This window comes from Neodiprion lecontei, chromosome 4 (genome assembly GCF_021901455.1).
Source record: "Neodiprion lecontei isolate iyNeoLeco1 chromosome 4, iyNeoLeco1.1, whole genome shotgun sequence".
NCBI lineage: Eukaryota > Metazoa > Arthropoda > Insecta > Hymenoptera > Diprionidae > Neodiprion > Neodiprion lecontei.
In genome coordinates, this window is record NC_060263.1 from 20,011,389 (window position 1) to 20,035,789 (window position 24,401).

At 36.9% G+C, this 24,401-nt stretch overlaps 3 protein-coding genes across 6 annotated transcripts; 2 read left to right on the top strand and 1 right to left on the bottom strand.

The window, feature by feature from the left end:
• The first annotated feature begins 369 nt into the window (after positions 1 to 369).
• Positions 370 to 10,426, top strand: LOC107221590 (glycerol-3-phosphate dehydrogenase [NAD(+)], cytoplasmic). 2 transcript variants are annotated; one of them, XM_046737396.1, is made up of 8 exons: positions 370 to 686; positions 1,838 to 2,015; positions 4,648 to 4,788; positions 4,884 to 5,025; positions 6,963 to 7,075; positions 7,740 to 7,970; positions 8,049 to 8,248; positions 9,995 to 10,426. In XM_046737396.1, the coding sequence occupies exons 1-8, from the start codon at positions 643 to 645 to the stop codon at positions 10,053 to 10,055; spliced, it is 1,110 nt and encodes a 369-aa protein (XP_046593352.1). In that variant the 5' UTR covers positions 370 to 642; the 3' UTR covers positions 10,056 to 10,426. The 2 variants fall into 2 exon arrangements, with proteins under 2 accessions (XP_046593352.1, XP_015516121.1); XM_015660635.2 differs by lacking the exon at positions 9,995 to 10,426 and having other exon boundaries at positions 371 to 686; positions 8,049 to 9,277.
• A 1,123-nt stretch (positions 10,427 to 11,549) lies between these two features.
• LOC107221586 (glycerol-3-phosphate dehydrogenase [NAD(+)], cytoplasmic) lies at positions 11,550 to 21,937 on the top strand. Of its 3 annotated transcripts, XR_006903899.1 has the most exons (9): positions 12,008 to 12,426; positions 13,502 to 13,682; positions 17,678 to 17,818; positions 17,982 to 18,123; positions 18,299 to 18,411; positions 18,642 to 18,872; positions 20,485 to 20,684; positions 21,237 to 21,495; positions 21,620 to 21,937. XR_006903899.1 is itself a non-coding variant. In XM_015660632.2 (8 exons), exons 1-8 carry the CDS (start codon positions 12,380 to 12,382, stop codon positions 21,666 to 21,668), a joined length of 1,104 nt encoding a protein of 367 aa, XP_015516118.2. In that variant the 5' UTR covers positions 12,048 to 12,379; the 3' UTR covers positions 21,669 to 21,931. The 3 variants fall into 3 exon arrangements, 2 of the variants coding, with proteins under 2 accessions (XP_046593353.1, XP_015516118.2); XM_015660632.2 differs by lacking the exon at positions 21,237 to 21,495 and having other exon boundaries at positions 12,048 to 12,426; positions 21,620 to 21,931; XM_046737397.1 differs by lacking the exons at positions 20,485 to 20,684; positions 21,237 to 21,495; positions 21,620 to 21,937 and adding an exon at positions 19,048 to 19,104 and having other exon boundaries at positions 11,550 to 12,426; positions 18,642 to 18,961.
• LOC107221587 (peroxiredoxin-6) lies at positions 13,759 to 16,049 on the bottom strand. The gene is made up of 4 exons (XM_015660633.2): positions 15,833 to 16,049; positions 15,172 to 15,546; positions 14,191 to 14,266; positions 13,759 to 13,993 (listed from the first exon to the last, which is right to left on the bottom strand). The coding sequence occupies exons 1-4, from the start codon at positions 15,913 to 15,915 to the stop codon at positions 13,865 to 13,867; spliced, it is 663 nt and encodes a 220-aa protein (XP_015516119.1). The 5' UTR covers positions 15,916 to 16,049; the 3' UTR covers positions 13,759 to 13,864.
• Positions 21,938 to 24,401: the final 2,464 nt, after the last annotated feature.

Here is a 24,401-nt window from a genome sequence, read left to right on the forward strand (position 1 = left end):
GCGTAGCCTAAAGTTAGCTGCCAAAAACACGATATTTACAAAAATTTTTATATCGGTGTCGAAATTTGGCGTTTCAGTGGCGGCCATGTTAGACAATTTTGTCGGTGCGTGGAAACTTTATTTCGACCTTAGGATCGTTTAACCGAAAGTCAAGCTTCCGGGGCTAAACCGATGAAAGGGAAAAAAAGTGTAGCTTAATTTCAACCCGTGGATATTTTGTGCCCAAGTGTGTATAGCCTGGAATTTTCCAATTTTTGAGAACCTGTTTTACCGCTGCGGCTTATCACGCGTCTTTGCGATTGGCCGAGCAATTGTTTATCCCCCCCTCTTGTACATATTTGTAAGCGAGCTCGCCGCGCGTTCGGCGTTCAGTCGATCAGTGCTGCGTTCGGTAGGTAAAATCCAGTTTCGACCTCCCCTGGATCCACTGGCCAGTAATCATAGCAGTACTCGCAGTAGCTTCAGTCGTGTTCGAGCTTCAGGATCAGTCGCGTGGGAATCTGAGGCCGCGGGAAACGTGTGGACAGTGTTGAGTGCGCGTGCGAACCGTCTATCTCTCTCTTTTCACTTTCGGCTTCCCTTCTCTTGTGGGCATCCGAAACGCCGATTTCGTCAGTAAAACAAAGCGTGAACACATTAGCAATGGCAGAAAAGAAACGCGTCTGCATCATCGGCTCTGGCAACTGGTAAGTCTTCCCATTGTTTACGCTTGTACGATCGATTTTGGCTGTGTGTACAGGGCGGTGCACGATATCGTTGAAATAACGCCTCGATTGTATTAAGTGTACGCGGCATGTTTCCTAGGCTAATTTAACCGTGTAAGCATGTGTAACAACGGAAGAATTATCGTACGCAAATCGACAAGCGAATAACGAGCTTTCAATCTTTTCTACAAACGAAAAATAACAAAACAGAGTCGCGGTAGAATTTGTAATCGCTTTTGTTGGGTTTCATCCTTCCGTTATTTCGGTTTCCCGGAGTCAAATATTAAACTTTGTACCAATCCGTATCGTGTGTTTAGCCTTATCTTGGGATTTATTTTAATATTTGTATATATACTATCGTCGCCGGCCACTTCCCCGGTCAGCAAGAATGTCGCCCACGTATCACAACGCTGTTTGTGCATGCGCGGTGCGGTAGCGCGGCTTTCAATTGTTTTTTATCGTCTTAGATTATAGAAATTCAAAAACTTACATAGAGAGGTCTCCTCCTCATTGGATCGTAATTATCCGACCGAATTGCCGGCAACTTCACAGCGTAATTCAGTCCGCGATTTACAAACTTACCTATATAACCATTCTTACAAGATTATCTGCAGTGCAATTTTAATATAGCCGATACGTGTGTAATTTTATAGAACGATGATACGCAGCTGCGCGGCAAGGAAGGTCGCGTGTCTCGTTTATATTTACACATATATCTATACTGTATATATATTATACTCGTAATACCGTACGTATAAGATCGCTTCCTTTCCGTGCTGAAAATGTCATCAGCTGTGGTATACTTGTAATATTGCTGCTGAAAATAGAATCTTCCTCGCGTGAGTCCGTCACGTGAGTCTGGAGAAAGTCTGGCATCATTGTATATATAGGTATGCTATTATCATCGAGCAGCGGCAGAGAGTATAATTCACCGTACACGTGTAAAATTATGAATATAAATAACGCTTCTCGACGACGAGGAGAACCGGGATGAGTTTTGATATTTTACAATCCGGAATAGGGAATTAATGAAACAGATATTCTCGTTACTCAATCAATATATCTACACCATCGTCGTATGTTGTAAATATAACAAACAATGTTACTTACTTAATTTATTCATATATTTTCAGGGGATCTGCGATTGCTAAAATTGTCGGCAAAAATGCCAGGGAACTTCCTCAGTTTGAAGAACGGGTCACGATGTACGTTTACGAGGAGTTGATAGACGGTAAAAAACTTACCGAAATCATCAACGAGACTCACGAGAACGTCAAGTATCTACCGGGGCACAAGATTCCCGAGAATGTGGCAAGTTTCGTGTTGTAATCGTTACGTTTAATGATATATCGATTAAGTTGCGTAACATGTACGATATACTTCATTATTTATACTTATTGCACTCCTAACACTGTATACACTATACTCTCATATTTTTCATCATCACAAACAACCAGCTTTCTTCAACTTTAAACACCTACATACACAATGTGAATTCGATACAACGATCAGATAATTTCATTTATCATCTACAGCATATAAGTTATACTATACATGTATATTACATTACACATATAGTCAAGCGATTAGGCGATAATATCATATCCAGGGATTAGATTCAAATGCCTTGGAAGTTTTTTTTTCGCTTCGTTACGAAACTGATTATTTCTATCTATACAACGAGTTTGGAGATATATAGATATACGTATTTCGATGATTGATGGATTATGTAGCGATTAATCAGAATCCTCTTTCATGCAGCGTATATAGTATACAATTTCACACAGCAGTTTAATCGCGATAATGCACGTAATCAGAGTCGAGAAAAATGTTTTCTTAATTCGACAGCTGTGATCGATGTATTTTATTTATCAATTTTTACATTCATTCGCCTCTTGATTATGCATAAATGGAAAGTGCCTAATTTTCTTTGTATTTCGTGAAAACCTTAAGTGCGAATTATAAGATTCCACTTTTTGTTTCTATACGCTGAAATTTTTGCAGCGTTCATTGCTGTTCATTGATAAATTATTCTTTTCAGCTTATTGCTAGTCCGAAATTGTTATAATATGCTGATAGTTAGTAATATTGGATCTATAACTCGAAGTGTTTGTCGATACAGCTCATCGGTTATTCAGAAGTGTCTACCACCCATATACATAATGTGCTGAGAAAAGTAATTAACAATTTTCAAGAAAGTGTGTAACGATAATTACGTTGCGAAATACGGCGATACACGTATCACATTATTACCTGTATGTATGTGCAAATACGATACGAGTAGCAAGAGTAAAACCTTGACCCAAGTTCAATACTGCGGTAACAAAGCGCGTGAGTGTCGCACAGTTCGTTATGCATAAGTAGAATGTAGAATGTACCTATATACGTATATAATTCTGTATACACATATGAGTACGTATATGGACGCGTATAATGTATAGTATACAAATCCAAGGAACAACGCAACGCAAAATACCACGGTAAAAATGTTGATGGAATTAGCAAGAAAAAAAAAGAACGGAGTGAGAAGTAAAAATGTAACCTCAGGCGAAACGTTCGATAAAAATTGAAAATGCTTAAAACCACATGCATTATATACTTCTGCTTCTTTCTTTTTATTTCCGTTTGGCCTCTTTACAGTGTTTACAAACCGCTGTTGTTCCAGGTGCGTGAGATAGAATCTTATACAATGAGTCAGACGTGTATACACTCTTTTTAACCAAATAGCTACCTATAATGATACAGGTGTTAAATTTTCGTAATGGTTGTTTTAACATTATAACGAGGCAAAAAAAAAAAACATGCAGGCAAAAGTTAATCTTCCTTTGGGTGCTTTTGAAACGAGTTCGTTTTTTTGTAACTGTCTTTTTTTTTACCTTCTTTGCGTAAATATTTTACTCGCAATTTACTTGTCATACAATTGTGTGTGTAATATAGTTGTGAATGAGTGCAGCTAGAGAAACAAGAAGGTGCAAATATACCTATGTTGCGTCATACGTAAGCACTGCGGTTACATCGCGCTCAATTTTCTCTCGTTTCCAGTCCCCCTTTAATCATCTACCTTCTTCTTCTCTATTGTAATCATTACCTGCCGACATTATGATAGATATACCTGAATGAAAAATCCTCGCTTACTACTCACCATACATATAATAACAACCCCGCGTTGGTATTGATTTTGCAAAGGTGCTGCATCGCGTACTTACGTTATACCGTTTATTTTCCATTTTTCAACGTGTGTTATGCACATAATTACCTGATATAATTATTCACAACGAATGTGTAATTATTCATCATCATTCATTCGCCTTATCTCCGCAACGTGATCGTATACATTGTGCAAAAATGAAATGTTTTCAAAATCGTCTGTATAACGCAGAGAGCAGCGTTACTCTTTATATCGATATATTAATACGCGAAAAAGTTCTGGCAAGAAAGATAAAAAAGAAAGAAAAAATGCAGGAACAAAAGAATGTGAAAATGTAAAACTTTGTAAGAAATATATTCTTTCAATTTTATTCGTACTGGCTTTCTCCTTTACTTATATGTACCTATACAAATTGTTCGATTCGTTGCAGCAGTAGCAATCTAAGTATAGAATATATGTAACGTAGATAAAGATCGCGACCGCTGTCTGTGTATAAACACGTCTTGTTTAGTCGGCTTTAATTGTCGCAGGTCAGGCATGCATGCCTGACGATAAAGGCATTCAAGTACAAAAATAATTCCTGAGTCTGGATCGGACTGTACCAAAAACTACTCTAAATTATCGCTTGCGATATATTTAAATATGGTTGTTTTTTTCGGGAGAACACAAAACGGAATACTCCCTGAATTAGAAACGCAACTTTAATCTCGGGAAACTCAATTTTTACAAATATTATGCGGTGAACAACTTGACGGATTGTTGAAATTTTTTTGAAATAATGAACAAAATTTGTAGATCGCGGTACCGGATGTCCTGGACGCTGCCCGTGACGCGGATATCCTGATATTCGTCGTGCCCCACCAGTTTATCCACAGGATATGCAGCTCCCTTCTTGGAAAGATAAAATCCACCGCTGTTGGCCTGTCGTTGATAAAGGTTGGCGGAAATTCGCAAATTTTACTTGGGCTAATTTTTATCGTAAATCGGAATTGTTCTGTACCTACATATTGTTACCCTTTCTTTCTTTGCAGGGATTCGACAAACGTGAAGGTGGCGGCATCGAGCTTATTTCCCACATAATAGCTAAGGAGCTGAAAATACCGGTTTCCGTTTTGATGGGAGCAAATCTTGCCTCGGAAGTTGCCGATGAGAAATTTTGCGAAACCACAATTGGTATGGCGATGTTCAGACGAATATTACGAATGAATCGTCCGTAAGGCTTGAGGCAAAGATTAGGAAAAGATAAAAAAAACTGTTTGAAAAATGTTCGGCACTCTTATTGGCGCTAATTATATAACGAACACGAATGAAACGATATTTCGATTATGTAATGAAACTGAAATTGGGCATATTTAAATAATGCAAGCTAAGATATCAAGAATTTAAGAAAGTGTTTCGTAATTAGAACGTTCGAAATGCTTAGACTGTCGTATTTTCGATCCGATTCCAATGTTTTTATGCTCCCTTAGTTCCTTGATCAGATTTTCACATATTGTATCAAAAACTTTTAAGAAATCTTATACTATAGTACAATTAAAACGCGCAAATGTAACTACTGACAAATATTTATTGTACCGTATTTACACAAATCTATTTTCATTGTGTGTTAAGATGACTGTCCGTAAAAAATTTTTTCGGTGTTTTCCGGAGGTTTCTATCGTAAACAAAGTAAGCCCAAAATTAATTATTTAGGATGAACACTATCAGAAGTTAATCGTTTTAAATATTTTAATCATAAAAACTTTTCTAAACTCGTTGATTACTTAGCTTGTGTTATTCGAATTTACTCGGATTCATTTCTATGACATATCAAAAATGCTATTTCATTCGTATTCAATATCATTAACGCGAATAACATTGTTGAAGATTTTCTTGATGATTTTTTCATGTTTCCCGACTTTTGATTCAGACGACGGGACCGATTAATACTTAAAATTTTCCACAATGTCGTTATCAACGTTGCACAATAAGCTATAAATACGTTTATGCTTCGCTAGGATGCTTGTGATGAATATCGTGCTTTACGATCGTCCAACCATCGTGCGGAATACATTCTTTCTTTGAACTGCAGACACGAAATTCACGCTCCAAAATATATTTAGTTTTTCTTGCTCCATATCGCATTACGGATATTTCAGACCCGGAAACTAACGTTAAAACTATCGGCAAATCAGCTCCCTGGTAGGAAACTTTCATAAACAATGGAGAAAATTTAGATCTACGTAAATTGGCATACGTCAATAAGTAATAACACTTTTAGTTGAAAAACAATGCGAATCTGATCTCCAACAAAGGTCGACATTATTTTGCATATTTATGCAATTAAAAGTATTATTAACATGCCACGTTTGCTTAGTACTACATTTTTTGTGGTAAATAAATACGCAGAATTTATTACATAAAATGGTGGTCCACTAATAACCGATTCTCCATAGCATTTCTCAACCGTATTACGTGGTTATTTTCCATCAGAGAAAGTTATCTGTATATGTAAATTACATGCGTGATGTAAAACTTTTCCGATAGAAATATATAAGCGGTGCACACAAGCAGTCTTTGAGGCGTTCTTGTAAAGGCGGCGATAACGAACGGGAGATAGTGAAATTTACTGACTGTGTAAGCAAGCCCGTATATCTTGTTACGACATCGTTTTATACATCGCTTCATGCTGCTCGTTACACGAGTCTAGGGAATGTTTACTTCTCCAAATACTTTTTCCAACTGATATCGAACCGTCACTATTTCTTTCCGATGATAAACAAACAGCCATCATGTTGATAATTGACGAAAAATCGGGCTCGTTGTGTACGAGAACTTGTACAAATAAGTTGTAAAACTGATGATAAGATGAGAAGTTTACTTAAACACAGATTGCCGACGTTATACCGGATTTGAACGTTGTAAATAGTCGGTCGCGGAAAAGTAAATTGTTATGTCTATAGAAGATGAGCTGGATAATCCCATATCTGCCTTAATCCCTGTCACACGGATAGTTGTTGGATAAAAATAAACAATGGATATACATTTATATGTACAGATAAGTGGAAACGACTGTAATATGATTACATAAAAACTGTGGCGATCAGTTTCTACATGTTGTTCTTTCTCAGGTTGCAAGGATAAACTTGTTGCGCCATTCCTCAGGGACATTATCCAGACCAGCTACTTCAGGGTTGTGGTCGTTGACGATGCAGATGCTGTAGAATGCTGCGGTGCGCTCAAGGTAAAAAGAATAAAAAATTTGCACTCCAGAAAACCTTGACGCAGGTTTGAATAACAACTATTGCATAAGTAAATACTGAAAGAATTCCAAAGAACTAATATGCCAAAGAATTGAACAAAAGAAATCTAAAATGCTGTAACAAAACATGTTTTGAGAGGTTCGATGAATTTTGAGCGTATCGTATGTCACCAACCAATTATTCAATTCGATTGAGGTTTGGTTTATTCAAAAGTATGTAAACTGAGTTTCATTTATATATTCTTTTAATAGAATTCATACACATGAAGCATTATTATTGAGAATATGACATGTTTTGCTAATTAAATAAAAAATAGTGGTCAATTTTGGAAATCCAATCATTGTCTCCAACTTTGAAGTGAATCGCCAAGCAAGTTAACGAGTGAAATTGTTTACATGGTTACCAATAACAATGCTTTCTGTTAATTGACTGTGATTAAAAAAAATTATGTAAATGAAACTACTTTTGAACAAAACAAATACCAATCGAATTAAATGGTTGATTGTCGAGATTGATATAAGTTTTCAAAATTCACCAATTTTTTCGGTTGTTTACTCTGATATACTTGCTTGATTCGGTTTATCATTATTGTATTGCCAAAATTGTTCTTGTTTGGTGATGTTAACGAAAACTGATGAATCGCAGAACATTGTGGCCTGTGGCGCTGGTTTCGTCGATGGTTTGGGACTTGGGGATAACACAAAGGCGGCGGTGATCAGACTTGGACTAATGGAAATGATCACGTTCGTGAACGTATTCTTTCCCGGTGGACAGTTGTCAACTTTCTTCGAAAGTTGCGGAGTCGCCGATCTGATAACTACCTGCTACGGAGGTCGAAACAGGAAAGTTTCCGAAGCTTTTGTCAGGACTGGAAAGGTACGATACCCAACTTTTTTACGATGTTCGCACAAGAAAAAACGGTACATTAACATTAATGCTGTTCTCGTTTTTTAGAGCATCGCTGAACTCGAAACGGAGATGCTAAACGGCCAGAAATTGCAAGGACCTTTTACCGCTGAAGAAGTCAATTATATGCTCAAGCTGAAGGACATGGAGGGAAAGTTCCCGCTCTTCACAGCCATTCATCGAATCTGCGTGGGCGAGCTAAAGCCCAGCGATCTCATCGACTGCATTCGCAGTCATCCGGAGCACATGTAAGCCGAACGAAATATTAGAGTCGACAGTAATGTCAGCCACGCCACAAGTTGAACCAAATTGTGTCCCGATTCTTCTGCTTTTATCCTTGCTTCCTTTCTGACCATTTTTTTCCCACTCAAACAAACGAGACGTTGGGCTTTTAATTATTGTTGTTGCGTTGAATTTCTCAACGAAATTCTACGATGACAAAAAGAGAATAAATAGGTAATGCCAGAGTTCTTCTGGATATTTTTGGGTTTGTAGAAAATAATCTGCGTGCCCATTTTATTTCGTCTGCGTGGAAGAAACTGAGTAGTTGAAAAATTTCTTCATTCACGACTCTGACGTTTTGACATATTTTAACGTGATGTAGTAATATTATTATATACATATACCTATATGAAAGAAGTTTAGCGTGGATATATCATCGTAGAATAGATGAAATTCTGACGATAGAGACGAATAGCTTTCCATCATTGTCGATTCAAAATTGTTAACCGCGTCGTCAGGCGTAAACCAACCCTTTTAAAATTATAAAATCCCTCTTTCTTCTCTTTACACAATTCAATTCAATTTATTTTTCAATCTTGACTGATTTTCCCCTTCTTTATTTCAAACATTCGTGGTAACAGAATAATTCTTGAATTGAGTAACGCTCAAATTTCCCTGTAGACACGAAACCTCAACCACTTGTTAAATATAGGCAACTGTGATTTCCCTCGCACGTGTTTACTCCTTTGATTAATATCGTTTTTTATTGACAAGTATAATGCTAATTCACCGCCTTAACACTCCAAAGCTCTACTATGCTGTAGTATGACAATGATTTATCGTTTTCTACCAGTTATATGTAAAATATTGTATTATATATTTTAAATATTAATAACACGATGTGTAATTAGACACCAAAAAACAGCTGCGTTTCAGTTCCAACATTACGTTTATAATGAAAACAAAATTATTGGGATGAATCGCGTAAAGTAAAGAGTCGATAAAGTAATGCTTGCAATCAGCAATGATATTTCGTTAACTATAACAATTCTTAACCCCCCCCCCCGCCGCTCCTTATTATTAATTTTCGAACCGCTCTGAAAAAGCGCAATTACCAACTGATTTGCCTGCTGAAGAGTTGTAATGAGTACATTTAACGAGAAAAATAAATTGTTTTACTAACTTGTTATTATGTATATTATATACATACATATAAATAGACATATATTGTATAAAAAAAAAACAAATATACGAAAGACTTTGAATTGTTACCATTTATTGTAAATGTTAATTGTTACATTATTACTTATTATTGTATAATAACAATAATTATGATAATTATTATTATTATTATTATCATCATTATCATGTATTGTGTATTCCCAAAGCGAAGAAAAATATAAAGTTTATCATTTGTTATCAGAAATATGTTTTCCGCACTTTTATCGCATCGATATGTGTTAAAAAGCTACAACTGAATTGCAGCGTGTTTTGATTTTTATTTTCGATTAACCCGTACTAACCTTTTACTATTTTATCTGTAAATTATTTCTCTTCTCTTTGTTTCCAATTATGCCGCTTTCCTTCATACTTTACCTATTTTATCTCGTACTTTTTCTGCATCATCTAAATCTGAGTATTTTTTATCTACATCATTAATCAATTTTCGTTTCATTTGGTGTATCAATAATTGGAGTCTGTGTATTTAAATGACTTGACAAGCTAGTTACATATCATACTGAATTCTTATTAATTTCAACTACTGTATTTAGAAACGAGGGTTACGGATTTAAGGAACTTCTACCAATTCCATCGCCGATATCTCGTCTCTGAAGAAAACAATATCGCCATACCAGCCAACAAACTCATTGAATTATTTTACTGTGATTGCATCGGGTTACATTGAACGTATACTTACTGTACACATTCGAATTTTGAATGTGAATTTTTGAGTTAATATCAATTAGAATGATGTTATTCATTTTACATGTTTTCTCAATAATGTTTCACTGTAAATGGTTAGGTTTCGAAAAACAAAATGTTTTGTCTTATATTTTTTTATGCCACTATTTGCAAAACTTACGTTAACAATACTACGAATTATCGCTAAAATTATCTAGTTATCCTTTTGTACTTTTATAAAAAATTATTTTATATTCTGTTACAGTGTTAAGGTTAACTAATAAATCATTAGATTCCAACGATTTATTAAGTGATTCTACAAGGTGTCTGCCCTTAGAATTAGTACGTATATTATTTCGTTGTTTTATAATGGTTTTATCGACATCGAAAATGAGCGCCTAATATTTCAAGATCAAAATGACCGCTCCGCGCTCTTTATTTATTGTAACTAGCTGAAAGCGTCATCTTGCGGTTAAACTTTGAGTATTGTTAGTTTGCGTAAAGTAATTTCCGTCAGAAAGTTAGAGACAAATAATACCACTCGTGAATCGAGTTGCATAAAAGTAGGCGCAAGACGGTATTGTTTATTCTACCGATAAAAAAAAAGGAAAGAAATTAGTATTGCAGTTATAGAGCTTACGAGAAGTTGACGATTTCAAAGGTAACTCAAAAATTCGTACATTCCGCTTTCACATCTATCGCACAACGAAAGAAACAGAGTAACAGTAACAGAAAATGAAAATTATTCCCCAATGAACGGTAGACTTCGTCTTTTAGATTTTTCCAAAGCTACTCCGTGATTGAAGAACAATTTTCATTCCCTATTCTTATTCCTATTTGTTTTCATTGTATAACAGGCTTTACCGAAGATCTGATTTACCTAACTTCTTTTTTTTATTTCTCCCTTCTTGTTCATGTGTTAAAATTTATTACGCACACACGTCGTCACGTTGCGTAATGAAGAAGACGGAGTGAAAAAATAAACGAAATTACCCACGTGCTTCAATTACGTAACGATTTATATCAGTGACGAAACTCCGCGTGGTTCTGAACATACGCAGACAATGCGTGAATGTAAGTACAGGGTCGATTTACAATCAGTAGGACAATGAATAAATCGTTGAGCGTTAATCTCACGATTGTATGTGATTTAATTATTCTTATTATACCGTCACCGTTAATCGCAGCTCAGCATTGCTCGTAGTGCGAAATGCTCGCAAAACTTATAACATGTGTGTTAACATCTATTGCACGTATGTACGCGTGCATCGGTACATGAGGGCTCGGTATTTTTGGCGCGTTAAATAAAATATCCAGGAAGTAACAGAGTCAAGACCTTGGTTCGACTTGGCAAGAGTCGGTGATGCGCGACCTGCTTCAGAGCTATCCGTTTTTACTCATTCACCGATCGGTATTCTTTTCGTGCTTTTACTACGACGTTTTCACTTTCTGGTTCCTTTTTTCAAAGTCTTGTCAAAATTTCGACACTCGTACAATTAACGCGTTAGATTTACAAATTATCTCCGTGAATATAGTCCTTCAACAATGGACGTGTAAATTTCTCAAACTCAATATAGATGTCTGATTAAGGTGTATATCTCGTCGGTGAAAATTATACTCAAAATATTCTTGCCATTATTACAATTGATACGAAACAATTTTCGATGATTGAAGAGTGATGGAAATGATCGTAGAGCGTGAATACTTTTCGAAGCGTTTCAAAGCCGACCATATTGGTTTTTATACCAGAAATCGAGCATTTCTCAATTGTGGTTGATCCAAGTTATTTCGCAATGTAAAATCCGAACGCGAAGTATCTTGCTACCGAATCACAGATGCAATTGTTAAAATATGTAGATAAAGGCGAATGAAAAATCATACCCGTTATATTCGGAAATATTTAGCCACTATTCGCCGCCAATTTCGGATTGTTTCAGCGGTCACCCTGCGATCAACGATTGCGTTTACATTGGCGGTGATCCAGATTCAAAGAGGAGAACTCATTGTCAGTTCGTAGTCTACCGCTAGACTGTGGCTATTGACTCTGTCTCTTCGCAAGTCGTGGCTCCGGGTATTATCGCGTTAGGATTCGCGAAGTGAGTCAGTTGGCGGTAACGAGCCCCCGCGATAATCCGACTACCAGCATCGTCTCGTTATCTGCAGTGTGTAATTTGGTCTTCGTCATATCGCGAACAGACTGTTAACCGCAGCTGCTTGATTTCAAACAGGGATAAATACAGGAATCGACCGAAGCGATGGGTCGCACGAAGAAGAAGGTCTGCATCGTCGGGAGCGGAAATTGGTGAGCGATTTTGATCACTCGTTAGAATATAACAATAAATAACAATTTTTTTTTTCAAGCCGTATCCCCTTTTCTCAATTTGTTTATAAAACGCCCCCTTCTTCTTGCAATCAATAATTATCACCCTTCGATATTCACGTTGTTTTTCTTCATTTGCATTCATTCTGTATTGCTTTTTCAGATAAACGTGCAAGTGTGTATAGGTATACAAATGCACTTGTGAAGGTTATACCAAGGTGACGTTAATCTGTACCAAAGACGATGCACTTACTGCAAGTTGTTATGTATATGCAATAATTATTTCAGTGCTCGTTCACGGTTTACGATTATATTATTCAGAACTATCAATCATTCGTGTGAGGTCAGATTCGCAACTTCTAGAAAGAACCAACGGATACTATACGCGTATTTTCCTCCCTTTCATCGACCTATTTTTCCCTTGTCTGTAAATTGATCATCTGATCAATCTTAATCCATGCAGTACTCGCCGCATCATTATTCACTTGGTAATAAACTGCATAAGAGTCCCATTGCAGTAAGTCCACTTATAAACTCTGAACACTGCAGCAAAAAACTGCGTCCCCTGAATGCAAAGCATATATTATATCTACTTGTTGTCTGATGCATTCCTATAAAAAGCGCGGGAAAATTTATGTGCGCACTTACTACACGTGTGTGCAAAAAACAGCTATAACTCAACGTTTCCTAATTCGGTTGAAAATAACAGCAATTTCCTAAATTACCATTCCAATGGGAAACGGCTCCGATATGGAGGGCAAGGTCTAATTGTAATTGTACGGTTGCAGCATGATGTACACCTTGACTTTGAACCAGTTGAACAACTCACAAGTCCCTCTGCCAGATTCAGATAATCGGGTCAAGTTTGCGGCGCGATCATGGTCGATCTAATTGCGCAATACCGATCGACACTCGCGCATCTGACATTCGCACAGATCATGATAAATCACGATCCTGCGCTAACTCTCGATTTCTTTCTGATTCACCGGAAGATTAGCTTTTGCATTAAAATCATCAGTTTCCTCTACGATTGATCTGCTTCAATTTTTTTTTTCAGGGGATCGGCCATCGCCAAAATCGTCGGAGCGAACACCGTCAAGTTCAACACCAAGTTCGAAGAGCGGGTCACGATGTACGTTTACGAGGAAATGATAAACGGGAAGAAACTTACCGAGATCATCAACGAGCAGCACGAAAACGTGAAGTACCTTCCGGGCCACAAACTTCCGGAGAACGTGGTGAGTAGATATAAATTGTTTGCACCACTCTTAGCAAGATTTCAAACATTGTAAACTTAATTGTCAAAGAGTATAATCAGCTCTAGATTCTACGTTTATTGTATCAACGTACATATAAAACAGTTTCGAATTAACAATTAGCGTGCGGTATATTTGCGCGTGATTAATCCGTGTAGTATGAATCAGTAGTCGGTTGTTGTGCGGACGTAAACTTTACCGGAAGGCATGCTCACTTTGTCGACTCCGCCGGGGAACAGTTTTGGAATATCTGCATCTTTTACCGTCGGAAGAATCATTACCTTGTCTCCAGGCTGAAGAAGGAAATGTCATTAAATAGCATGATTTCTATGAGACATTAATTACTTGACAGGTTTTACAGACGGGCAAGTCATGAGACTGTAAAAATTGGCATAACCGGATGAACTTGTCTGTGAAATGATGATTTTATGTTGATGATTTTAGATCTTGTGAATTCGTGAACTCGTTTTAATATAATTAAGTCACTTACCACCCAGTTGGCTGGTGTTGCAACTTCTGGGATGCGATCGACCAGCTGGAGGGAATCAATGACTCGGAGAATTTCACTGTAACGAAGAAAGAAAAAGTAGGAAAATTTGGAAACACATTTTGCAAGCTACTCGCAGCAATGAAGAATAATAAATTGGGGTGAGGGTGGAAATCCAGGAAGATTAGGAAATAGAAATATCACAATATTGAACATTCAAAGACACGAAGATCTATTTTATAAAATTTGCGAATGTATAAAGTCGGAGTACGAGTACATAGAAAGCCGAAATGCAGAATTGCCAAATTGAATAAGAATTATAATAAACCAAAACATAGAACTGCCAGAATTCTGTCGATTTTATACTTCGGCTTCTTACACCTTATCGTTCTACATTCTAAGTTTTCTAGATTTTAACTTTTTGCATTACAAAATTCTATAAAATAGATTGTCATGTTTTTCGGAATTCGATACTGTGATCCTTCTATTTTATAATACTTCTACATTTTCATCACCCACCTCGTCAAAATTCGGACGATTTAAAAAAATTTTAACGTGTTTCAGCTTGCTATATTCTTACTTATTCTGTCAATTCTACATTTTGGATTTAGATACTTTGACCGCGTTACATTGTTGCTTTTCCATACATCGACTTTCCCCATTTTAAAATCCCGCGATAGAATAGATTACCGCTATTTTGAAAATTCAGTATTTTGACACTTCTATTCCCTGATCTTCCTACATCATTTCCCCCGTCCCAAATAATTCTGACAATTCTATATTTTACCTTGCTCTACTCTACCCTTATACATTTTCACTTTTCCAAACTTTGAACAGACTCCAACGGTCCCGAATATTCGCAATCGCAACCCTACCAATTTCTATAAATCGTTCTAAAAATCCTCACCTCTCTACCCGACAACTTCCAAATATCACGACGGCATCAGGATAACTTGAATTGCAATTGGTAAAAAATCTACTCACTCGACGTTGCGTCCAGTCGAAGTCGGGTAGATCATCGCCAGGCGAAGATGATGATCAGGGCTGATAACGTAAAGCGCTCTGACCGTCTGCGCAAAATCGGGATTCTTCCGGTTCTCCTCGTCGATCATGTCCAGCTGTACCGCGAGGGTGCGATCGGGATCGGATATAATGGGATAAGGAAAGTCCCCGGGGATGTCCTGGCAGTAGGACTTAATGTCGTTCACCCAGTCGACGTGGTCCTGGAGCTTGTCGCAGGAAAGTCCGAGCACTTTCGTGTTTCGCTTAGCGAATTCCGGCGCGTGAACCGCGATTCGTCCCAGCTCCGTTGTGCAAACCGGCGTGAAGTCAGCCGGGTGAGAAAACAGCACCACCCACCTGCCCGAACCATAAATTAGTCGTTTCCGGTGATGCAAAGATTAATTTTATTTTTTTTTCAAAACTTTTTTACTCTAGGATTTCGCTGTCTTGATTATTTCTTCTCTTACAAAGCTCGCACATTTTTCACGAATGAAGAAAGTTTTGACGACAAGTTTTTTGAAGAAGCTTTGGCCGAGCCAAACGGCGTAAAAGTTTACAAAAACGCGGTGGAAGGGATTTAAAAATTGCTCCATCATCTGCGCCAGCGTATAATTTCGATACAGTTGTAAATTGTTATACTCACGAGTTTCCCTGCCATTTGTAGAAATCTATCGGTCCCTGGGTGGTTTGGGCCTTGAAGTTGGGAATGACGGAGTTCAGCCTCATGTCTGTTATTTAACTCTCGTTTTTTTCTTGGATCAATCTTACGGAACTCTTTTTTCACTCTGAGAAATCGGTACGACGGTATTGGAAGTATGGCCGCGTTCTGCTCTCGGTAAAGACTGATACCGGCGGAATAGTTGCCCTCGGTTTTTATAGCTGGATATCATCTTGCAAAGTCGGCTTGTTTTCTCGAGGCCTTTGTCAATCACGTGATGGGTGTGTACGTAATGATTCAGGCTACAGGGACTGAAGGCGGGGGAAATGATAGAGTTACTCGACTCGCAGCCGTGTTGCAAGTGTCCCGGATTATTTTAGAATAATCAATCGGCCGTAGCGTCTCAATAAAAAGTTCGGAAGAAGCGAAAAAAAAAACAATTTAGAAAATCTTCAGTAGTACTTTTTCTGCCAATGATTGTAAACGTGATGGAACAACATCTCTGGAATACGATCAAAATGATTCTGGGCAAATTCGAACAACACACAAACAGCCGTAAGATATGAAGATATGAAGATTTTGAAAACAGGTTTTACGGTACAGGAACATAGGTGTAAAGCTTATACCGTTGAGACTTGGGAAATTGCTAAATGTTAGATAGAATTACAAACCCTAAATTGTAAAAAATAGCTTGCTAATAATGTCTTGGTACTAAATGTCGAAAAGACAGTTGATGCGCGACTTACGAAACTCACTGTGATTGTTTACCAGTATATGGAATAATACCGTGGGTTGAAGCAAATGAAATGATATTAGATTCACTCCCTCGAGTGAATGATAGAATAGTGTTAATCGTAATGAAAATCATAATAAACAGCCATCAATTAAGCATAGGTAAAAAATATATTTTAAAATCAGTGACGCATTATTGTGATAAATTGAGCAATTGTTTTGAAAATTCAAATGTCAAATCAAGAGATAGGCAAATTAAAATTCCCGAAATTAGTCTAATGGTTGATAAAAAAAAGTCGTAAATATACGATAGTAAAATACTGTAGCAAATTGTTTAATAACTTGAAAATCCTGCAAATAAGCTGAAGTTAAAAATGTAACAAAGAATGTAGTCTACGGGCAGTATCTTTAAATTGATTAAAATTAGGAGAGGTAGCATATAGATATACAAAGCAAACAACTTTAAACAAATTACACGTCGTAAATTTTTCTGTCGGTTAAATCAGCCGGTATTATAATAACGATTCAAAATAAACCGCCTTCTTTTTATCACATTTATTTCTTTTGCGATTGAGATACGAAAACGATCTTAATTGTACACCATCTAATATATGTGGGACGGAAATATTCCAAGCGTATCGACAGTTGGACTTGCGGATTTGAATCGGCTTATAACTAATTACCGATCACTTGAATAATCCGTAAAATATGCAACCTCGTCACGGATATTCAAATTGATGTATATCTGGTTGCCGGAATGATATCGCATTCCAAACGGTATTAAAAACAAATGTTTTACGTATGCGATTTGCATATTATAAAATCGCGATTGCACCTTATGACTGTGCTTGCAAAATAGACTTGGTTAAAACTCCCGCACGATACTTTTTTTTTCAATTTCTACGGATATTAAACGGTAAAAATCTATCTTCAAAATACCTGCGCTTGAAGAAGAAGAAGAAGAAGAAAAAAATTAAAGCATCCTTTGTCACTAATTGGAATAATTTTTATCACGTAATTTCATTGAAAATTTTTACTTCTAACGATTTTTCGCCCGAAAAAATTTCTCCATTTATTGATAATGCGAGGTTTTTTCAGGTCGCCGTTCCCGATCTCATCGAGGCAGCGAAGGACGCCGACTTTCTGATCTTCGTTATCCCTCATCAATTTATCCGAACCCTGTGCGCGACTCTGCTTGGAAAAATAAAGCCAACAGCCGTCGGCCTGTCGCTGATAAAAGTAATTTTCTATAAGTGTTTAAAAAATTTGCAAGAAGATTTGCTATCGTTTCTTGGTACAAACGTTTTCGATCTCTAATTTGATTCATTACTAGTTTGTTTTCGTTTTTCTCTCAAAAAAATTATTCTTTTTTTCGTTTCTATTTTCCGTTTCTTTCGTTTAGGGCTTTGATCAAGGCGATGGAAAATCGATCGAGCTGATATCGAAGATAATCGAAAACCTGCTAAAAATACAATGCTACGTTCTGATGGGAGCAAATCTCGCCAACGAAGTTGCAGAGGGGAAATTTTGCGAGACTACGATAGGTGAGTTATAAGAGAAATAAAAAAGAGACCGAAACAAAGGGGTTTAAAAAAAAATCCATGTCAATGTATGATTCTTGCGCTGAGTACGTGACTTTTATCATCAGGATTCGAAACTCTGCAGAAATTTAAGACCCTATTTACGACACAAAATATTAAATTTCCAAACACTTTACAGGCTGCAAGGATAAGAGAACCGCGCCTCTTTTGCGAGACATGATTCAAACCGAAAATTTCAGAGTTGTTGTAGTCGAAGATGCCGACGCCGTCGAAGTCTGCGGTGCTCTCAAGGTAAAATAATAATAATACATTTTTCGCATAATTTCCCGTATTATTTAATTTTTTTCGTTTTTTTTTTTCTTACAGACATAATTAACCTGCACAATTTTTTTTATTATTTTCAACCAAAATTTTCATTGTAGAGAAAATAAGAGAGAAAAGTAGAATGAAAAAAAGGTAATTCTGCCAAGGGATTGCAAAATCTTAATTTGCGGTTAAATAATGACTCGTGATTATAACAGAATATCGTTGCCTGCGGTGCGGGTTTCGTCGATGGTTTGGGCCTCGGCGATAACACAAAAGCGGCGGTAATCAGACTGGGACTGATGGAGATGGTGAAATTCGTCGACACTTTTTACGGTGGTTCGAAGCTCTCGACTTTCTTCGAAAGCTGTGGAGTAGCCGATCTGATAACGACTTGCTACGGAGGCCGAAATCGACGCGTCTGCGAGCAGTTCGTAACGAGCGGAAAGGCGAGTGAAATGGGCATTTCCGCTGGAAGAAAAAAAAAACAACATTTTTGAACGTCTTGTATATGGAGTATTTCACGTCAAGTCGAACGGTCGGTTTCCCTGAACCATTTTAATCCGATTGCCCTTTCACGCAATCGATGTATACATTGAAAGGATGAACTTTGAATTTTTTCAGATTTTTTCGACACATGATTTCTTCACGACAGCTCGTCCAATAAATTTATTTCAACAATGTTTTGAATTTCCGCGTCTACGTAGCTTAAAACCTGGACGGCATATGAAAAAAGTTCGTTTACAAAACTTTTAGGTTCTCTCGTCAACTTCTCGAGAGTATTTTTTTATGAATTTTCATACTCCGTTTCAGTGTGGTTTTGATACAAAATGCGCGCAAATTATTCGAAACTGAAAATTGCCCCGATCGAATGGGCTACAATTTATACACAGCGTGCCTTCTTCAACGCGAAAGGTTGTCTGAAAACTTCATAGCGGGTGGTGCAGTTGTTCGGAAGATGTATCAACGAATATTCACAGAGTGGCGAGAATTCGGTTCAAAGTTCGCGGCGCGGCAGGAAATTTGCTTACCCTGCGTGTGGCGCTGCTGCGCACTCGAGCGCGATCTTCGATTGTTACGCGTCTTGTTTATAACTTCAGCTGACGACTTTTTCTCGAGGAGTAATACTTCGGTCTATCATTTATCACGATTCCTGACATGATATGTGAATTCCCTACTGCCGGACAATATTTTCGAAGCATATTCATTCAAGGTAAGAGTTCAACGATGTTTTGGGTACCGTAATACCGACTGTATAACCGTCACCGTTCATACCACCGCACTTATAGTACGTATGGATGGGAGATTTCACAGTTCCATGAAAACTATTACTTGTAACTTTTGAACTGCTTTTCCGCCTACTACGAAACTCACAGACAAACTTTGATATTCAAAAAGACGTGCTGTGGAAAAATTTCAGCTGATTCGATCAGGGCACTATTTTGTTACGGAAGATCATCGAAGATATTTCGTCAAAACTATACTTTTTAGACGTTTCATACAAATATGCAAAACTTTTTCATAGGACCCTTTTCCATATTTCATCTAAATTTCAAGCTATGTTAACTTTAAAAAATTAGAAATCGTCAAAAGTCGATTTTTCGACTAGCTGTGGTAAGAAAATGCTTGGTCGTGAAAATCTGAAAAAATTCAGATTTGATGCTTTCAATACGAACTTCAAGTGAATAAAAGGGTATCAAAAGCGGTCAGGGAACAATCTCATGTTTTCGTTCGATTTGGCATAGAATCCCCTATGTAAAGTAGAGAAAAAAAAGATAATCCGTCGGTCGTACCTTCTTATCTTTCGTCAAAAAGTATGATAATGAAACATTAATTGAAATTCAGTGATTTTTAATCACGAGTCTTCAATCTTCTGTATTTGCTTCATGTTTTGTGCAACCAAAAAACACAAGCATGTGATCTAGTTGTTTTTCTTTCATCGTAACAAATTTTTCATCCAAAGACACAGTCGTTCAGGAATTCAGGACGAATATAATTCGAAAAACGAAAAAAAAAGAATCATGAAGGAATAAAATCATGGAAATATTCGTTTTTCCGCAGACGATTAAGCAACTCGAAGACGAGCTTCTTGCAGGCCAGAAACTCCAGGGACCAGCAACCGCTGACGAGGTTCACACGATGCTTGTAAATCGCGGTGCCACCGACAAGTTTCCGCTCTTCACGGCCGTTCATCGCATCTGCATCGCTGAGCTGAAACCTGCCGAATTTATCGACCAAATTCGAAGCCATCCCGAGCACGTGTGAGTATTTACTTCATTTCAATCAACGCTTTTTTTTCTAAATTTGTTGCCCCTCTGTTGTTGGAAGTTTGAAAAATTCCATGCGGTGTTTCTGATGTTTTAATTGAGATTTTAGTCACTTTTTGACGTGACTTGGAGAAAATATTAATGTTTGAAAAGGAAAAACAAACCGGAATTTTTCCCACAAAATTCCAATGGATTTTAATTGACGTTGATAGGTAACAAAAGAAACAAAACAAAGAACAATTCAATGGGAATTGTTTTGGGAGTTTTCTTCTATTTTCAAAATCGAAATGTATAGGAATGTGTGTGATCGAACAATTTATTCTTTGAAAGCGAGTGTATATTTCTCTGTTTTGTGTTTGTATGAAGGTTAATTGCTTCTTTCATATGAATGTAATACATTAACAATTGCAGCGGATGTGTAACTAAATCAATCCAGACAGACACATCATGTTTCGAGTGGTCGTCGCACAGCTGCGAATGAATTGCTAACATGGATCGTTACACAGCTTTACACAGTTAATTTATCGTAGACTTTTCCTGAAACAGGTTCGCGCCGAAAGCTCTCTACGTTTACTAGAAGACTTTCAAGCATTAGGATCTCGCAGCGTTTCAAGCAAAATTATTTGATTGATTTTCCGTTTGAAATTATTCCTGGTTTTTTTTTTTTTTTGTGTGGTTTGCTTTTGGCTAACTTTCGTTCGTTCACCATCACGGCGAGTGGTCGACAATTTGTTACGTATTAACCACGGAAAAAATCGGAGCACCGACTAACGCTTGAAATTAGATAACTGCATTATAGTGTACGGTGAGTAAATTTTTGTGCTTTCAAACATCGTTCGCGAATAGTGGTGATAATTAATCGTCGGTACATTGTTGTTCATTTTTTGTTCACTTTTGATACCGATGTAAAACAGAAAAACCTTTTACAGAATGAGACTGGACGGCGTTATTGAAGACGACGACGAAGGAGCTGCCTAGGAAATGCGACAGTCCGTCGATTGCGGCGGCTAGGATATAGCTGATTTAAAATTAGACACTCAGACGATCATCTCTCAATCCGGGAGGAAGGAACGACGAGACATCGGCGTTGACGATCAGAGAGAAACAGAGAAGGAGATGAAGAGAGAAAGAGAGAAAGAGTGAATGTGTTATGGTGTAAATATTTGAAATTCAATTTGTATATATGTACATGATCCATTTGTTGAACTCGTTATATGTATATAAATCTATAGATACGTCGTTTAAATCAATTTCATTCATCGATTCGAACATCCCATCCCAATCTGACTTTTGATTCGTATCGAAATATTTTTTTCCACAAAAATTGTTTTTTGGGATAAGATGATTTGTCGGTTTTTTAAAAATTTTGTTCATAATCGTTTAGTTTTATAAACTTTGATACGACGCTGTTTTATTTTTTTTTAAATGAATTTGACTAATCCTTTTTTTTTTTTTTTGCAAAGTATATTTTAAGACAAACGATTTGAGTTTTCAACATTGACGATTTTGAAATATTATGCCGGTCAACCAAAACCGGAAACATTTTAAAATCTGTTCAACGCAAATTACTCGTTATCCCAACTGATAAACTGAAACTATTTAAAATCATGATTTTGGTATCTTTTGCGATGGAGGTAAGAGAGGAGAAGACTAAAAGACTCCGAAAAACAAAGTTGGGCCAGTTTCACCGTAACGTTGATAGTACCGATTTTTGGCATTCCCTGCGTCCGTGTCTTTGGCCGTTGAAATATTATGATTATTGAGTGATAACAGCTGCCTGGTTTACATATTTTGAACGACCGAAGAACACGAACGCGGCAAGTAGAGAAAATCGGTACTATTAACTCTGCGTCAAAAACGGGCCCACTTTTCTCTTCTTCTCTCTTACTTTCTGGTTCTGCGATATTTTCCGAACAATACTTGTAACGATCGAAGGATTATCGACAAATTTTAACTTCTTGTTAATTTTATATCGGGGTTAGAAAAGGTTCATTATTAATCAACCGTGTCAGTTATTGTTGTGATTTTCATTCGGGTGTAGGATTAGAAACTGAGATTGAGCGCTTGCAGTATTTTTCCGACGTGAGAACAGTCGCGTCGATAATATCTCGAGTACCTATATAAGTTTTGTTGATAAATCAGCGACGGTTGGTATTTCAGTTGGATAGCGTCCATGGATCATTAACAATAAAATGCAAACTAGAATTCTTTATACCCTCTGCAGCTTCTAAGATGCACGATTAGATTCACCGAATTCCAAACACCAGTCGGTGAAGTCTTTAGTCTGAAACCCTAAGATATTATTGGGATAGTAGAGGTTTTTCAAGTTTTTCAGAAGTTTTTTTAAACCCCTGAAATTTCGGAAAATTTTTTGGACTTGCGTTGGAAACTCGTACAATGTATAAAGCTTTCGTAAATTTGATGTTTTGAAATCTGAAGAATACGGTAAACTGAAATTCGTTGTTTTTTATGAAAAAGTTAAGATTCCACGCACTGATTCCTGCAAAATATAAAAGAATTATTAAACTTCCCCCTGGAATTGTTGCGTCGTATAAGCCTTGTGAATAAAAAAAAAAAAAAAAAAACAAAAAAAAAACAAATCAGGAATTTCTAATCGAGGACTGATTTGATCGTTGAAACATAGGGTGTATCCGCATTGTCAAGGCAAATTAGTAATTACCGGTGATAACACGATAGAACAATATAGAGAGGGAAAGAGAAATAATGAGAGACGGACAGAGACTGGCTTTCGCGACTGACACGAAATAAACTGACAAGCCAAACAATCAATCTAAAACTGATTGTCCGAACATCGAATTGCCGCAGTACCGATACACACATATATTGTCAACGTGCAGCGTGAGGAAAATTTAACCCTGATTAACAATTCCCTGCATTTCGAACAGCCGCGCGGTTGTACATATTATATACTCACCAGCAACATTTTTTGTTTACAAAATTCATTCAGTCACGTTAATGTCAGTCATTAATTTGGACGACAAACAGACACGCCGTGCAGATTTTCTCTCATCGTTTATTCCAATTCAAATAATTCCTGCATATTTCGAGCCGAACCGTTTCCACATTCGTAATCCCGCGAAATTGAAGAAGATGTAACATACAAACGTTTTTACATACAAAGTGAGAAAAATATACCAATTTTCCCTGGTAAGATAAGAAAATACATAAATTTTTCATGAAATATTTTTTTCTGCGCAAAAGTAAAGAGAATACATGAATTTTTGCGAAAACATTTTCCCACGAAAAGTTGGGTAAATAAAACAATTGTCCCTAAAATCTTTGGTGATGAAAAATTAAGAAAATAAGCAAATTTTTATCCGGAATGATTTCTATGAAAAACACTTGAAGAATAGCGATTTTCCCTGAAACATTTTCCTCAAAATACTCGATTTATTTATTAATTCTGCCAAAAACAATTTTATATAACGCGTTGAATAATCTGTAAAATCGGAGTTTTCGGTCTCTGAAATTCGGGGGTAAAATTTCATACTTCATTTGAACGTGTAAATACGACAATAAATTTCAATTCACCGGGAGAAAAAATTCAGTCCGAAATCGAACGTGCAAATTTGACGATCAGTTTCAGTTATTAAGGGGAAAAACGTTTTAGCCTGAATTTGATCGTGAAAATACGACGATAATTTACTGTTATTCAGGGGAAAAAATTCATTTTTACTTTTCAAACATTTC

What these genes read in the sequence shown, in the direction of transcription:
- LOC107221586 (XM_015660632.2), top strand. Translation starts at nt 12,380, where the DNA reads ATGGGTCGCACGAAGAAGAAGGTCTGCATCGTCGGGAGCGGAAATTG. An exon ending in ACAAACTTCCGGAGAACGTG is followed by an intron (nt 13,683 to 17,677) that starts GTGAGTAGATAT and finishes AGGTTTTTTCAG; the next exon opens with GTCGCCGTTCCCGATCTCAT. An exon ending in AAGTCTGCGGTGCTCTCAAG is followed by an intron (nt 18,412 to 18,641) that starts GTAAAATAATAA and finishes TGATTATAACAG; the next exon opens with AATATCGTTGCCTGCGGTGC.
- LOC107221587 (XM_015660633.2), bottom strand. Translation starts at nt 15,915, where the DNA reads ATGAGGCTGAACTCCGTCATTCCCAACTTCAAGGCCCAAACCACCCAG. An exon ending in TCGACTGGACGCAACGTCGA is followed by an intron (nt 14,267 to 15,171) that starts GTGAGTAGATTT and finishes TCTTCGTTACAG; the next exon opens with TGAAATTCTCCGAGTCATTG. An exon ending in CAACACCAGCCAACTGGGTG is followed by an intron (nt 13,994 to 14,190) that starts GTAAGTGACTTA and finishes TTCCTTCTTCAG; the next exon opens with CCTGGAGACAAGGTAATGAT.
- LOC107221590 (XM_046737396.1), top strand. Translation starts at nt 643, where the DNA reads ATGGCAGAAAAGAAACGCGTCTGCATCATCGGCTCTGGCAACTG. An exon ending in ATTTTGCGAAACCACAATTG is followed by an intron (nt 5,026 to 6,962) that starts GTATGGCGATGT and finishes GTTCTTTCTCAG; the next exon opens with GTTGCAAGGATAAACTTGTT. An exon ending in CGCAGTCATCCGGAGCACAT is followed by an intron (nt 8,249 to 9,994) that starts GTAAGCCGAACG and finishes TACTGTATTTAG; the next exon opens with AAACGAGGGTTACGGATTTA.